Source organism: Colossoma macropomum, unplaced genomic scaffold (genome assembly GCF_904425465.1).
Source record: "Colossoma macropomum unplaced genomic scaffold, Colossoma_macropomum, whole genome shotgun sequence".
Lineage (NCBI taxonomy): Eukaryota > Metazoa > Chordata > Actinopteri > Characiformes > Serrasalmidae > Colossoma > Colossoma macropomum.
Genome location: NW_023494805.1, coordinates 30,792,817 through 30,809,504, shown reverse-complemented (window position 1 = coordinate 30,809,504; position 16,688 = coordinate 30,792,817). Strand labels below are relative to the sequence as shown.

Sequence of the window (16,688 nt, the reverse complement as noted above, 5' to 3'; positions counted from 1 at the left end):
TAGCTTGCATAATAACTTGTTTTTATTTCTTTGTGTGATAGTAATGGCAATACTTGCGTCTTACACTGTCTATCTGGTTCTGTTACAGCAACTCCACTCCCAGAAGAGTTTGAGCTGCAAGGCTTTCTAGCTCTCCGGCCTGCCTTAAGGTAGCTTTCCTTATAAATGTGTCATAACTGGACTGTCGCCAAAGCGTTTGCATTATTGGACGGTAGTCAATGACCCTTTTAAGACTTTGAAGTTTTGTGGATGTTGCTATCTTGTTCTTATGATCAGTTCTCATATGAATCCTTTTTGATGATGATCCAGGTTGCTGGACTTTTCCAAGGGACACCAGGGCATTGCGGTTGGCAAAGACAGCCTCATAGTTCATGCCCGACAGCAGAGACTCATCAACTTGGGCAAGTGGGTAGCAGACAACCAGCCTGGGTGAGTTCACTTACTGTTTCATTGTTTTTTCAGTTTCACTTGTTTCATTTTCTTTTGTTGGTACAATTTGGTTTTACTCTGATTGTTTTTACCTATGCATTGTACTGTACTTGAGTGTTTAGGTATTTATTTATTGTTTTTTGTAATGAAGACTTCAGTAATTCAGTAGTTTTTTGTTTTTTTGGTTTACATGGATTTAGAGAACAAGGAGCAAAGCCATTACAAACAGCAATCATTTGAAAGTGATATGTTAAATAATAGATCATGTTGAATCTCATCACCTGATCTGCCTGGAATCTTTGGACAAGATTGCTGCTTTCAGTTAGGCCTACTCAGACAAACTCGAGTTACTCTGCTCTTTGTCCCCAGTCTGATCCAATGCCGCATCAATGACGGCTTGCTCCTCTTCCTCACGGATATCCCCGAGCTGGTGGTGGAGGAGCCACAGGAGAAGGACCCTCCCGTTCTGCAGGAGTCGTCCAATGGCGAGCAGACCTCGTATGATGGATCGCTTGGCCTCAAGTCAGTGCTTTCGGTGGGGAAGAGCCAGAACAGCAGCCTGGATCCTGGCGAGAGGCCCGTGGTCACGTTCAAGGAAAACATCAAACCGCGTGAGCAGAGCCGAGAGCAGGGCCGCAACCAGCACCAGAGGGATGGAGGCAAGGAGCGAACCAGCTTCAACAAAGGCAATGGAGCTCCAGGAAAGAATGAGCAGAAGAAAGAGGGCAAGCGGAAGAGTGAAGCAAAGAAGAACAGCCACGAGAAAGCGTCTGATGCAGGGAAACAGGTTAGAGAAGTTACAATTAGTCAGAATTTTCAAATAGCTTTAAAAGATGAAAATACTTAAATAGTACACTTAAATAATTTAGGTTTTTCTAGTGTAAATATATTTCCATATTTAAGAATAATAAGATGTCTATACAGAGGGCAGTAAAGAACCTGCAGCTTATGTTTTGGTCAGAGTTTTGTTTTATCCAAAGGAGGAAGCATAGAAATACTACTGCAGCTGTCTAAAGGCATGGATAGTACAAAGCACAGCAATAAGTTTTAGGAAAACATAGAAATACACAGATAAAGTTGATTTTACACTGAACTTGTATAGATTTGAATAGGAAGATCGGTGCTTTTTCAGATGCTGCATGGTCGTACTGCAGAACATCTTGTAATTCCCTGCTCAACATGCAGCTGATTTAACTCAGCAGTTTTCATGTTTAATTGGTATTTTAACATGAGAAATATGTGGTCGTAATAATGATGGTAGGGATTAGAATTATTTTTTCAAAATTTCTGATAGCTTGACAAAAATCTGCAATTTTTAGGTTTAGTTGGTATTTCATTAATTGGTATTGCAGAAGGCCCTCCAGAACCAAATTTGATGACACCACCTTTTTATGGAACTTAAATTTTTCATTTCAGTTTAATTAATGTTCTCCGCTTTGCTGATTTCTGTAAAGGTAAAATCTCAGTCTGAAATGAGGAAGACTCCAGTGTCAGAATCGAGGAAGACCCCAGTCACACAGACTCAGACTACCTGCTCTTCACAGTTTATCCCCATTCATCATCCAGGAGCCTTCCCCCCTCTCCCCAGCCGGCCAGGTATGTATGTATACACAGGCACACACTTGTTCATTCACATGACTTGGTGCAGCAACATCAAAGTGAAACTGATCTTGAATAGTTAATGGCCCTTAAAACGAGCACAGATTTGACTGCCCTGAATGACTTATGAACTACTCTGTGTCTAATTCAGGAAACTGTATTGCAACGATAAAACAAGCAGGGCAGTGCATGGCTGCCTCTAACTGACCAAAGCTTAAATATGTCTAAATTGAACATTAAATTACAATGACTGAGAAGAATAAAATGTAGACTTGAGCAAAATCTAGCCTTCTTTTTTTTTAGATGGTTGAGTAATGTGATTATATAGCGTGATTATTTTCATACAACACTGGCTGCTTGAGCGATAATAAAGGTGGCTGCTGTTGAGCTGTTTATAAAACAAGTCTTTAAATGGTACGTATAGTTGCGGTATTTGTTTATCAGTGTGTACATTAAATGTACAAGTACAATGTACATTCGCTTTAGTACAAGAATTAGTGAGTTAGTCATTAGTGTTATCATTTTCTATTTTTTTACTGTTATTGCTCATATTGTGGAAGTTTTTGACAATTTTAATGATTTAACTGCAAATCGGACATTTTTCAGGCTGTTAAAATATCAAGCTCAAATTTTACACCCACTTCTTCCAGACATACATATGATTGTACATATACAGCGAATATGAAATGAACGAATATCAAAACTGTCTCTGAAATTTGCGTTGGCTCATTTTACGATCAGATATAATTGGTCACAACTTTTGATGAATTAAGCCCAACCCTCTCATCACACACCCACTCCAGCAGTGCACACTCACTCATTAATGAACGGAAGACACAGCAGCATCTTCAAAGTGAAACTGATCTTGATCCATTAATAACTTAAGAAGTCTGAGATCTGTGGTCACATGGGAAACACCACACCTTTTTAACAATTAACAAGCAGAAAAGTTTTTTTTTCCTGTATTGATTTGAGATGCTGACTGCACTGCCTTATTTACAATGAGGTACTTATTTCCTTTCCTCTCTTTACACCAGGTTTTCCCCCACCAGCGTATGTGATCCCACCCCCTGTGGCTTTCTCCATGAACCCAGGGTTCACTTTCCCTACAGGTGTGTCTGTTACCACCCCCTTTCTGCAGCCTGCCTCCCACCCTCAGTCTGCCAGTCAAGTGGCATCTGGTAAGCCCTCGCACATTCCCTACAGCCAGCAGAGGCCCTCTGGCCCTGGGGCCCTCGCCCAGGGGCCACCCCAAGCCCAACCTCAACAACAGCCTCAGCCACAGCAGGCACAGCCACCCCCTCCTCAGCCTTCCAAGCAAGCCTTGCAGCAGACTGTGCAGCTTCAGGTGCAGCAGCAACAGCAGCAGCAGTCACCCACCAAGCAGAGCTCTCAGCTGGGCAAGAGCCCTCCACACCACACCGGCATGCAGCAGGTACATCAGTCTCATTAGCCTGAAGAATATGTGGTTGTAACAGTGATGCTGAAAGGGATTAGCATTAGTTTTTTTTTCACTTTCAGATAGCTCTAACAAAAAACATCAGCATTTTATAATTTGGTGAAATGGTGGCCTGTTTTCCTGCAGCGTCTGCTGATGGTCAGACTTGTTGACCAAAAAAACTTTCTCAAGCTGTTTACTTTGCACTGAATCTCCTGATTGCGTATCTTTTTTTACATTTGTAAGCCCACGTTTCTTTAGTTCATGGTTTTAGTTTTGTTTTTGTTTTCTGAAAAGCAGGAGTGTTTTCCCCCCGGTTTTAGTTTTTAGTATTATGATAAGCTGTAAGCAGTAGGTGTTTAATAAGGGTCGGCAGTTCATGATTTCCATATAAATTACATAACAATATCCAGTTAAAAAAAATAAAATAAATTACAGCTCCAAAACGCAAAACACAAAATTTGTATACACTCTGTATATTGATCTGAAATGAATCCATCCCTTTTAGCATTGCTCCATTATTTTATTTATTTATTTTTATATGTTTACTGCGAACTGGCACACATCTGCTTTTGTCAGAACCTGAACTGTGCTCAAAGTAATCCCAAACAGGACTGTAGTTTTGTTCAGATGAGCTTTGTTGTTTTACCAGTGCTAAAATTGGTACATTGGTAGACTATGCACGGCTACGTGCTTGACGGGCTTTTCTTAAAGACATAGTCAATATTGGTATTGGCAGAAATTTGCACAAAGATATCAGAATCAATATCTATATCTGCAAATATTTGCTTTAAAAAATTGGCATCAAACAGCTGTTTAGATTTGACCGATATTTCAAAGCAGTACATGACACATACACGGGAAGAGCAGAATGTTTAGGTGATAGCAAACTACTCGCTTAGAGTGGTTTGATGTAAAGTGGTCAGTTGTAGAGAAACTTACAGATTTCTTGGTGATAGGAACCAGGGGTAATGATGTCTATAACACAAATGTAGCCATTTTATTTGCTGTCTAAAATGACCAGTGAGTCTGTGTTTTCAGAGTTATATATGTAATATTGATTATGGTAAAATAGTGGTAAATCCGACAAAATAAGTGTTTCCACATTGTAGCTTTCTGTGAGGGAGCTTTTAGGAGTGGACGCCTTGTATCCATCACCACCACTGTGGACAATTCTGATTGTTAGTTTTCTCTAGAAGGGAGCATTTCATATTAAACCACTCAGTGTTTAAATTTTCTTAAATAAAACAATTTAATTATGAAGATATTTTGAAAATCTTTTCCAATTAAGCAGCTGTTGTCGATCACCATCTCAATACAAAAATAACATTGTGGGACATTGTTGACATCACAATGTGAGACTGATAGATATTGTTATATGGACAACATTTTCCTTCCTTTCCGTTGTTATTTTTCCCAAAGCCCAGGGCTGGGAGTCTGCATGTTAAACTAAGGTTATAAATGTATGTTCAGTTTTGCTTCTGGAATCTTTGTTGAGAAGCTGTGATCTGATCTTGGTCTGTGTTGTAGAATAGTCTCGCTATCTTTGTGACCATGCCACCTCTGTTTCTATCTTAGCCGTACATGCCAGTGTCTGAGCAGGCTGGGCCGATGTGGAGCCAGCACCAGACTCAGCCTGGGATACCCAAGATGCCCATGACGGTCAAACAGCCTTTCTTCATGCCTGCCCAGGACCCCATGAAGCTCTTTGAGCACCCAATGTCCTCAGCTGTGTCCATGCAGCCTCCTCAGCCCAGCATTGACAAAAAGATGACGTTCCCAGAGGTCAAAATGCAGGATTTCTACTGGGAGCCGCCATACCGTATGGGTGAGGGGAGGAGCAGCATGGGAGACAGGATGGGCAAGCACCAGCCTGGAGTTTTCTGCCCGGACCAGGAGAATACACCTAGAGGCCCACCATATGAGGTTTGCTTTCTGGTTCTTTATTTCCTGGGTCAACAGAGTCATTAGAAAACTTTAGAACAGGGTTTGTTAGGGGAATTTTTGTCCTGAGTTTTGCTTTATTGACAGCTACTGAGTATTATTAGGTTTTAGGAACTATTATTTAGGACATCTTTTGATGTGCTTGGGATGGAATATACAGTGCTCAAGCCAGTTACACAGTGAGAGCTTGTAAACAGCATGTTCTTATGGATCTTTTAGATCAATATTCTGGTTTGAGGCATGGTGGGAGGCCTAATGAACACATGCAAGCATTCCACTTTTTCTTTCTCTTCTTTCCAAGCTGTTCTCTGCAAGGGTGAAATATTTCATGGGAAGGGGATACATTGCTGTAGCTCAGATTTACTATTAATTCAGTCTATTTCATGGCTATGGGACATCATCCTCTTTGATGCTTTTATGCCTTTGATTTGTGCAGTTTAAAGGGCACTATGCCTCTCTGCCCACTGATTTACATTTAATGTAACTTGGCAAAGCAAACACAGTCTCTCTGTTGGGCTGTTGACTTGAATCCAGTGGAGATTAGTGGAGCTGATGTTCAACGGCTGCTGCTTTTCTCTCTCGGACAGCTCTCCCTCAGGCGCTCTCTTTTCTTACAGGGCTGTTTTTTTTCCTCTTTCTTTTCTCTCTCTCTGTCTCTCTCTTCTCTCTTCTTCCTTCCCTTTTGTGCTTCATCTCCCAATAGGACAACAAGAGCTCTCCTCTTCTTCCTCCAGACCTGTTAAAAACTCTGGCAGACTTTGAGGAGGAGGAGGAGCTGGTCTTTACTAAGCCTCATGATTTCTACCAGGCCTTGGCCGGCCCTCTTAACTCTGCTCCTGGAAGGAACATGTTTGTATGTAGTTTTCCCTCCTATCACATCAGGCAGGGCTTTCCAAAGCTCTTTATTTTCTTCTGGTTTCTTACATTTTTCCACACTTTCTCTTGCTTCAGTGAAATTCATGCTGTAGTTGTTGTAATCCAGTCAAAACAGAAGACGTAATGGTTCATTTTAATGTTGGGGTGTTAATGGTTGGTAGTTACTTGGCAGAAGAAAAAGTTTAGTGTCTGTTAATTGGTAGAAATTGTAAAACATAAGTATATAGATCATTTGGTGTGATTGCTCTTGTGCCTAGAGTTAAATTATGAGATTGAAATGAGACAAGAATTACTTGTCTGTTCCTGTTTGGACTTGGGTTTAAGAGTCCTACCAGCATAAGCAGTAGATCACAGCCTCTGTGCTTCTCCTTTTTTTTTGCAGTTATCAAACCAGTCAAGGCTAGACAGTGCGCCTGAGGTAATGAGCCAGTCCTCTCTACTACATCGCTCTGTCTTTCCTGTTCAGGTAAATCTGTGCCCTTTATCACCCACACCTCACAAATGTAACTTCAGCCTTGTGCCACCAGGTGGCAATGTTATCCACAGAAATACCTCATGAAGTGCTGATTCATAGGCAGTGGGATTTCTGTCTTTTTTACATGCTCTTAAATTCACTTTAACCTTTGTTGGTTTTTGGTTAGGGTAGCGTCTCTTAATCCCCTGCTGACAAACAGTACTGCACAATTTGAGTTATTCCCTGCTCCAATACACCTGATCCAGCTGTGAAAGATCTGATGATCATTTGATGAGCTCTCAGGTTTATTTACGTAGGGAGTATTGCAGTGAGCTATTAGAAGGCAGGATTAATGAATGCTGGTCTGAATCTGGTTGTCCCAGTCCCAGTCCTGGTGACTCAACACTATTTTTGTGCTTTGTCTCATTGAGCACACCTGATTCAATTAACAAGTGCCTGGTTAGCTGGCTCAGGTGTGTAAAACCACAAACCACAAACATGTGTAGAGCAAAGGGTCACCAGGACTGGGATCAAGGTTCCCCTTTGGCCTTGATTTCCCTGCTTGTTGAAGAGTTTCTGATTTATCTGGAAATTGGATGAGGTGTAAACAGTGGAGCAAAGAGAAAGAAATTGCAGACCAGTGGAGCTCCATGACCAATGGGATTGTTAGTTCTCATTTCAGTCCTTTGGGCCCCAAAAATGCCTGCCATGTTTCTGCTCTATCCCAGTTCTCATCACACTAGGCTAGAGCAAAAATGTAGCACTGTCTTTTGAGCCTCAAGGACTGGGTTTGAGAGATACTGGTCTAGATTATTGTTTCTCACTCCTTGTTCTGGTGACCCACAACAGTTTCAAGTATTCCTTGATCACGATTATGAAGCTGGATCAGGTGGGTTCGGGCAGGGAATAGTGAAACTGTGCAGTGCTGTGGGTTGCCAGGAGCAGGATTAAGAAACCCTGTCAAGATCAGGCATTTCAAACTGGGTTTCTTGCAGGCCACGGCTGCAGAGGTTAACGCTGTCCCTTATGTAACATTCTAAATTTAACACATGAAAGTCTTGCTAATATGCTGATAAGTTGAATCAGGTGTGTTTAATGAGACAGAATGCTAAACTGTGAGGTGCTATTGCCTGCAAGGCCAGAGGTCTGACATATGGTCTAGGTAATCTGTTGATTTTCCAAAGTGTATAGAGCAGGGTCGGATTCCTGACCTGAGTTTGGTGATTTTCCTACTCCAGTATAGCTAAATGTAATGCAGTAGTAGCAGGAAGTGGTTGGACTTATTACCCTGTTAGATATTAATAGTAGTTTCTCTGCAGCAGATGTGTAACGTGTCTATTTTTAACATTGACAAAGGGGTATGAGTAAATGTTTAATTAGTTTCAAAAACATGATTGTTTTAGCCTTTTAAACAGTTCAGCGGGCATCTCCATCCAAATTACTGCAAAGCATTTCTTTATCTTCTTGCAATGTTCACATATTGGTGATGTTTTGGTTTTCTAGGAGAACTCTTACCAAAACAACAGCATCTTCAGTGAAGCCTATGGCAAAAATATGGCACCCACACCAAAGCCTGATGTGCCCATGATACACCAGGAGCCCTCCTTGTATTCCCTGTTCGAAGGAACTCCATGGTCTCCCTCCCTCCCGGCCAGCTCAGGTATACCATATTTTTCAAATGCACCTTCTTAATGAGACATACTTCACAAATCAAAGTGCCATTGAGGTGATACAAAGACATGCTTGTTGTTCTGCGCTAAGCCAAAAACAAATTCAATGTGTCAGAGTTTTCATTTACACTGAAATCTCTGAAATCAAAGAGTGTGGCATAAAAAACATTTTCTATTTTCTAAAATTGTAATTTTTTTGTCATTTTAGACCACTCAACCCCAGCCAGCCAGTCACCCCACTCCTCCAACCCAAGCAGTCTGCCATCATCGCCACCCACCCATAGTCATGGCACTTTGCCTTTCTCCAACTTTGGCCCCATCGGCACACCAGACAGCCGTGACCGCAGAGCAGCCGATCGCTGGAAGGCTGAGAAGACTGGTAAATCCCCTTTTAGATGTAGACCTTTTATTATAGTTTCTTTTTTAACCATCAGTTTCAAGCTTAACATTGGAAGAAGTTAGTCACTGGGTATCCTCTTCCACTGTAGGTGTGAGTGGCTTTGGGTTGGACTATCTGCCTACTGCCCCCGCCTCCTCTGCCTCAGAGCCAAACAGCTGGCACCAGGGTGCTCCCACCAGCAGCTGGGCAGCCCAGGACATGCCCATGGAGGACTCATCCACCGTCCTCCTCGACAGCTTTAAGGTACCTCTCGCAAATACAGATTAAGAGGTTTAAATCTGTGACCTCAAATTGATTTGGCTGCAGCTAAGATTATTTAGGAAATTATTTAATCAGTCATAAAATCTCAGATTTCACTTTAACTTAATTATTATGGTACAATTCAGAATTATTCTTAATTACACTGAATACACAAATGTAACTAAGTATTGGCAAAGAAATGTGTGCATTTTTTATTGATTGTAATCAATTCTGTAATACTCTTATAATAACGATCATCAGTTAAGCTCACTGGACAAAAGCACGCGTCATTGTTTTCCCTGATCCTTGGTTAAGTCTTCCCTTAATAACAGCGCCAGTCCTGTCAAGTAAGGATTACACCAGTCTCCTGTGATACACTATCCAGAAGTATCCAGATACTCCTTCTGATTAATGAACTCTTAATGTTACTTTAATAGTTTATCCATTGCTGACACAGACACTTCACTTGCACAACCTTTATAAAGAAGTATTGACCAACAGAATAAGACACACTGGATCATGAGCCTGAGGTCACCATGCCCAATGCCAAGCATCAGTTAGAGCGGTATACATTTTTTTATGGTGGTCTGGAAGGTATGTTGACCAAAATTAATGTATGGCCAGAGGAATCAGAAGCATGAAAAAGCCGAAGAAGAATACACTTGAAAACCTGTTTTATTAATCAAAAAAGCAAAGAAAAATGTAACAGATGCTGCCTCTTAAGATGAGTTAACTGTAGCTAACTGGTACAACAATGAATGCTCGTGAGGACTCCTCATCTTTCATGCAACATTTTCTTCTCATTGGACGATGTGCCAATGTGTTTTGGGTTTGTCGGAGAAATACGTTTGCACTGTTTCTGGACCTAGCTAACATCAGCTAGAGTGGTTAGCCTAGTTAGCAGTAAACCAGCACCAATTCTGCCTTCCCAATTGCTTCCTCAACAGCGTCCGTGTGTTTCCGAAGTGTAATGTGCATTACTCTTCAAATATGAACAAAACCATAACATTTTACAGTCTTGTTAAAACATAAAAGCTATGTTTCATTGAATTGTTAGTCTCTGTTTTGTCCATCTTCCTGTGTTGAAATGGAACAAGTACCCGAGTAGTAATTTCGCTACTGCAGAACTGGCAACTTGAACGGTTAACTGAGAACCCAAGTACTCGTGTACATCCCTTGTTTAATCCTTACATGACAGCATTAGAGCTGTTACGGCAAGGGGATGCATAACCAAGTGTTGGAAATAATGCCTGGGACAGATAATTGGTGAGCTTAACTGATTGTAATTAATTTTGATGTTCCAAATACAGTTTGCCAAATCGCCACATTCGGATCGATGTCTACCCTTATGCAGAGTATTTATCGCTCTTAGATTTGAGTTTTTTGTGTTTACTGTAATCACTGACGCAGTGTCCCTTAACATGTGCCCTCAGTCAATCTGGTCCAGCTCGATGATGCAGCCGGGCCCTTCGGCACTAGAGCAGCTCCTCATGCAGCAGAAGCAGAAGCAGCAGCGTGGCCACGGCACCATGAACCCACCGCACTGAGGGGCCCACGGGCGCAAGCACTTGTGTGAAAACCGTACTGAAGAAGAGGAGGTGCAGAACCACAAGCTCCAATCGGAAATGTTTTTTTCCGGCGTTACCTGCGTGTGGAGGCTGGAGACGGCGGCCAAAGCGGACCGACAGGCTCCAAAACCAACCGCTCGCCTGAAACCGACGAGGGAGGTGCAGCCCTCTTCTCTCCTCTCCTCTCTCTCTCTCTCTCTCTCTCTCTCTCTCTCTCTCTCTGCCTCTGTGGCAAGGAGGGGCGTAAGAGCACCTGACCCGCCGCGCTGCTCAGCACGTAGCCGCTGCAGAAACACTGACTCAGAGGGCCGACTCTGAGGAGACTTCCTTTCTGATCGCCACCCTGCTTCCTCTGGGGGTCAGAGGTACTTCTCCTGGCTCACTTGGGCTCTATGGCTCTATAACTCTAGACTCTGGACTGGACCACCGTCAAAACAAAACAAACAAAAAAATACCTGCTTTTACCTGCTCTGTGTGACCATTGCGCAGCACACACGGGAGAGGAAGAGGGTGTGGATGTCACTGTGTGCGTGTTTGTGTGTATGTGTGTGCAGAAGGTGGAGTTTTAAGGACAGGCAGGAGTGGCAGTGGGCAAAACAGGACTTTTTTTTTTTTCTGAAGTCTGGACACGTTTTTCCTGGAGGAGGGCTTCGTGTAGCTTGGGGCAGGTGGGTAATAACGGGAAGAGAGAATTGTTGACTGTATTCACTGCAGTTGGTGTAACAAGTGTGTCTCTGTATGGACTGCACACAGATAATAGGACATAGTTTGATGCGGGCATGGATTATGGTTTCGCTGTGATGTCTGGTCTGCTCATTTCTTGGAAGTTTTTTTTTTTGTTCTCTTCTGTTTCTTTTTAAAGAAGTGGGCAGGGTTATGGTACTTCTGCCTCCGCCAGAAGGCGGAACTGCTATGAATTGTACCATGACATAGCTTAAAAAAGAAACCGAATGGAGGTAGAGCTTAGACTATAGCTATAGAGTGTAGTATCATTAGTTGCAATAGAGATTGCATTTATTAACAATACTGTATTTTGTGACTTGTTATGTAGCAGTTTTAGCTTTGAGATATTATTGGATTAATATGTTCAATAGTTTACTGCTAATGGGGAAGTCCTTTATATTATATATATATCTATATATATTATATTTCTCCTCAGCCCTTCGAGCTCTTCCTCATTTCTTTGAGCAACACTTTAAATTACTTGCATAACAGTTCCTTTCGTTCATGTTCTGCCTTTAATAGTTTTAAGCAGCTTTACCAGCTCTCTTTGTGCCTGGTCAGTGTTTTGTTGTTTATTTCCCCCCCCTCCCCCTGCCTTTCTCTCTTTTCTCTGTCTCTCTTTTCTTTTCAAAAGAATTATTACCATCATGGTTGGCACTGGCTTTGAGATTGAAAACAAGCAAAACGGGTCCAGCATCGATGCTGCTGGTTCAGCTGTATGGGGGCACAAGCAGAGGGACGCTGCTTAAAGGAACTCGCAGCCACTGAACTAAGGATGAGAACACTTCTATAGCCACTAACAGTAACTCAATCGGAGAAAACTGAGTAGCCCCCCCCTGCTACTTACTGCACTCTTGATAAATAGAAAGTGTCATTTCTTCAGCCGTCGCAGTCTAAAAACAGTAGAAAAGCTTCTTGCGCTGTTCTTGCCACTGTATTTAGCCCAGTGAAATTGTCTGGTAAACACCTAGCTTGCCAACGCTGCACTGGGATCAGTTCTAGGTGTCACTTGTTGGCTCTCTCTTAGTGCTGGCTCTGGACAGGCTGTAGCTCTGTTGGGATCACCATTGGGCAAAATTGCTCTTGGATATTCGCTGCGTTTCTCCAGTGTGGTCAAACTAGGGAGATGATTTTGTTTTTTTTTTTTTTTCCTTCTTTTTAAATCAACTTGGGTCTGATTTAATCCAGTGAGACGATTTCAAAAGCTGAGATATGGAGCGCTGAGAAAGTGTAGAGCACGGAGTGCTGCAGGGCCTTGTTTAATAGGGAAAGTTTCAGGCTGGAGGTCACCGTTGGATAAGCTTCAGTGTCTATGAATACGTTCAGTGGTTATTTTTTTCATGGTTCTACTGCAAAGGTATTTTTGGATGGAAGGTTATCGGAGCGTCAGCTTCTTGTACGAGGGAAAAGCGCATTTTTATTTTCGTGTAGAGAACGTTTTATTGACAACTTTAAATGTCTCTATTTGCTGTGTGATTGTGCTTCTTGTTGCATTTAAAAATGTATTTAAAGAAAAATGATTAAAAGAGGCATAACAAAATGAGCTAAAGTTTAACAAAGAATTACTTCTTATTACCCAAGCACCGCAAGGCTTTAGGGGGAGCTGTGTGCTAGTTTTGGCCCCGTTTCATCAACTCATGGATTTCCTATACAGTGTTCTGGTTTGCTTGCTGTAGAAACCTGTCATTTTTGCAATTGGATAGGTGAGGGTTGGTGTGCAATCTTGACTGAATGTTCTGTGGAAGGCTTGCCGATCACTACATTTAAAATGTGGATAACCCCCTCCCCCCCTTCTTTGACAGTGGATGTCTTTTGCTCTGGTGTTGTATATTAAAAAAATTACTGAGAACAGTCTCTGCACCTTTTGGGCAGTAATAACATTCCAGTACAGGAGTCTAAGAAGCGGCCAGCTTACAGCCACAGCACAGAGAAAGCTAACCACTGAGCGAACGTGCCCATACTCATTGTATGAGAATCCCTCTTTGGAAATCCTGCATGAAAATACAGCTTCTTGCCTTGTGTATTTAGGGTGAAGGAGATATCCAGTAAAGATTTTTAGAGGATTTTGCAAGTTAGGTCAGGTGAAGATGTCTCCTTCTGTAATCAGCTTGATTTATTGTGTTCTCATTTGTCTGTGGACATTCAGAAACGCTGAAAATCAGCTATGCCTTTAATAAAGTAAACCATGTCCTCTTTGTTTGTCCTCTTTTATTGCTTCACTTAATATAATCTTGTGTATTATTGTAACCAGCCTTGTGATGAAGGTCTGACTACAGAGTTTAGTTTCAGTTTACATTTTAAGACGTCAGAAGTGACAATAACTACATTTAAATGGACACATTAGCCCGAATAGGTTCTTAATTAGTCCATGAAACTGGACCAAACCAAAATGTTTACAAGAGACGTCCACAAACTAGTCCATTTGTAGTTTCGGTAACATACACACAAGCATAGACTGCCTTAATACAGCAAAATGCCTCATAGGTTTAACCATGTAGAGTTAAGCGATGGTGTTCTCTTTTTTCTGTACATTTAAATATCTAATGGTGTCTTTTTCTGACATTGTTTTAACATTAAACACTTTCAGTGGAAAGCCAACATCTTATAGCCCAACCACAAGCTGTGTCCACGCTATCATGGGCTAACACAACGTATTGTCGCTGTCCAAAGAAAAACAAGTATCTCCAAAATGGGAACTTTACAGGAGAGGGCAAACCGTTCTTTACTTTTAATATAAGTCAATGTAAAGATATTTTATTCCAAGTTATTTTAAAGCATTGCTATTGGTCTATTATCCTGCCTTTCGCCCAGAGACCGCTGGGATAGGCTCCAGCACCCTGCCACCCAGAAGGATAAGCGGCTTAGAAAATGTGTGTGTGTGTGTGTGTGTGTGTGTGTGTGTGTGTGTGTGTGTGTGTGTGTGTGTGTGTGTGTGTGTGTGTGTGTGTTGGTCTATTCATCATGAAATGTTCACACAATACAAAGGACAGCCACCATGATGCAGAATACTAAAAATTGACAAAAATGGAGATGTGTGTTTTTCTTTGGACAAGGATGGTGTGTTAATGATGTTTCTAGTATTGCAGAAACTTGTAAAGTTAGTTTCAGAGAGAAACTGTGTCCCCTTTTAGCAGCAGTTATTAGTTATGACCCCTCAAAACCTTTTTTAGAGTTATGAATTTTGTTAGAAAAATTGGCTTCTTTCCCCACCATGTCTGGATCAGACACCACCCCCCCCAAACAATAGTAACAGTAAACATCTTTGAATCAAATGGCTTGACTCACTGTTCTATATAGTGCCTCAATTATAACAGCTAGTTTATCTGTAAAGTTACTGAGTTATCTTTTATAATAATTATTTATTATTAATTAATCCAATTGTTATTTCACTACAACAGCATGGACATCTTAAGCTTGACCTCAGCTAAGTGTAGAGACAGTGTGAGAACAAAAATTGGAATAAAATTACTTCACTCACTGTTACGTATAACACATCAATTACAATGGCTCGTTTACCTGTAAAGGTAATGAGTTATTTTCTTCAAACATGAAGATGACAGGTGGACAAGTACATTACCGGCTGTAGTTGTATTAACAGTGAGTCGATAATAAATACACTATATGGACAAAGTATTGGGACACCTACACATTACACTTAGAGGAGCTTTTATGACATCCCATTCTAAATCCATAGGTATTAGTATGGAGTTAGTCCCCCTTCTTCCACGCCAAACTGACGCAGCCAAGCTTTTATGTACCTTGGAACAGGAATGGTTCTTCCCCAAACTGTTCCCACAAAGTTGGAAGCATACAATTGTCCAGAATGTCAGATAGAGAAGTGTGATTCACTCCACACAATACGTTTCCACTACTCCAGAGTCCAGTGGTGCCATGCTTTACACCACTAACACTCCCCCCCCCCCAAACGCTTGGCATTGTGCATTTAGGTCTTAGAACATTACAGATGAATAATCAAAAGGGCCAAATTATTAACAAGCTTCTTTAAAACTTTAAGACAATGTAGAAATTTGAAAAAAAAGTTATTTAACCACTTAAAAGAGTCATTCCACTTAACCATGCAGCAGCTCAGACATGTCAAAATCTCCATCTGCATCCACATCAAAGAAAATGGTATAAAGTGAAGGTTAACCTTCCTACATATTCGTAATGTGTTCACAGTGAAACTTGTTTCACAATTTCTGTATGAAATTTAAATGACTTTGCTGGGGACACCAAAAGCACACTGTATTGATATTGACCCAAATAAGCCCTGTAACAAAATCAAAGGAACCACATTCGAAAGTGAGAAACCACACACGGCGCCCTCAGTGTGGGGGGAAAAAAAAACACTTCAGTATTTTGTAGACCCTCCCTCTACCAAGATACCAGGAGTTACACCTTTTATTACATCTGTTCAATGAACACAGAGTGAGTCTCCCCCCAGACAGCAAACTGTGATTGAAACAACGTTGATTTGATGTTGGGACCACTGTTGATCTTCCATGTTCAATGATCTTGCTCGTTGTGTTTGCCATTGATTTACTGTTGATGAATCAACCATGTTGAACACTGATCCAGTGTTGCTTCAACAGCAGTTGTGCATGGTTGGTGCAACTTACTGTGATATGTAAAAACAGCATTAGGAGACTTAATAAAGGACTTCTATTCCTATATGGCTGACTGGATAGACATTGTACCTCTCTTCGGTATAAAGGGCAACTGAGTTACCCACTGCACCATCCTTTACACCTCGTTCATGTGGCTGTAACATCTACAATTCTAGAAACTTGTGCTGACAAACGGTGTAAGAATATATGAATTTGCCTGCCTCTGCGAGTTGCTCTCAGATCAATAGCTACTCAACCATCAACGTTGGATCAGTGTTCAACATGATTGATTGCATTTACATGCACTCAATTATCTGATCATAATCGGATTTCTGCAGTTATCTGATTATTCAAATGGTCATGTACACAGCATACTCTGATTTCTTAGATCGGAGTAATCTCTAGAAATCTGATAAGAAATCTGATAAAGAGAGCTGGATTTTAGCTCAGTAGTCAGATTTCTCAGTGCATGTGAACTCTTACTCTGATTTCTTTCAGATTTTTCAGTCTGCGCATGTGCGAATACAGACGGCGGTACCAGAAATAAGCAAGCCGCCTTGCCGCAAGCAAAACACTTTTGGAGCGATGCTGAAACCAACTACATGCTTGATGAAATGATGTATATAAATATTCTTCATCTTCTAGATGATGTATGTTCATATTTTCAGGTAAAGTCGTGCGATGTTTAGCCGCATGAGTTGTACATTATATTTACATCAGGTCTTGTTCTGTGAGTTAAT

The 16,688-nt window shown here is 41.3% G+C and overlaps 1 protein-coding gene across 2 annotated transcripts in view; it reads left to right on the top strand.

The window, feature by feature from the left end:
* smg7 (SMG7 nonsense mediated mRNA decay factor) overlaps nt 1-13,536 on the top strand; it is a 28,156-nt gene extending 14,620 nt beyond the window's left edge. The window contains exons 12-23 of one of the 2 annotated variants that reach the window (XM_036596462.1): nt 89-149; nt 310-429; nt 799-1,216; nt 1,884-2,025; nt 3,066-3,463; nt 5,045-5,392; nt 6,114-6,263; nt 6,669-6,752; nt 8,244-8,400; nt 8,619-8,789; nt 8,899-9,053; nt 10,484-13,536. In XM_036596462.1, the coding sequence (XP_036452355.1) occupies nt 89-149; nt 310-429; nt 799-1,216; nt 1,884-2,025; nt 3,066-3,463; nt 5,045-5,392; nt 6,114-6,263; nt 6,669-6,752; nt 8,244-8,400; nt 8,619-8,789; nt 8,899-9,053; nt 10,484-10,597 (2,318 nt within the window). In that variant the 3' untranslated portion in view covers nt 10,598-13,536. The remainder of the gene's footprint in view (nt 1-88; nt 150-309; nt 430-798; nt 1,217-1,883; nt 2,026-3,065; nt 3,464-5,044; nt 5,393-6,113; nt 6,264-6,668; nt 6,753-8,243; nt 8,401-8,618; nt 8,790-8,898; nt 9,054-10,483) is intronic. The other variant, XM_036596463.1, reaches the window with a different exon arrangement.
* The last annotated feature ends 3,152 nt before the right edge of the window (nt 13,537-16,688 follow it).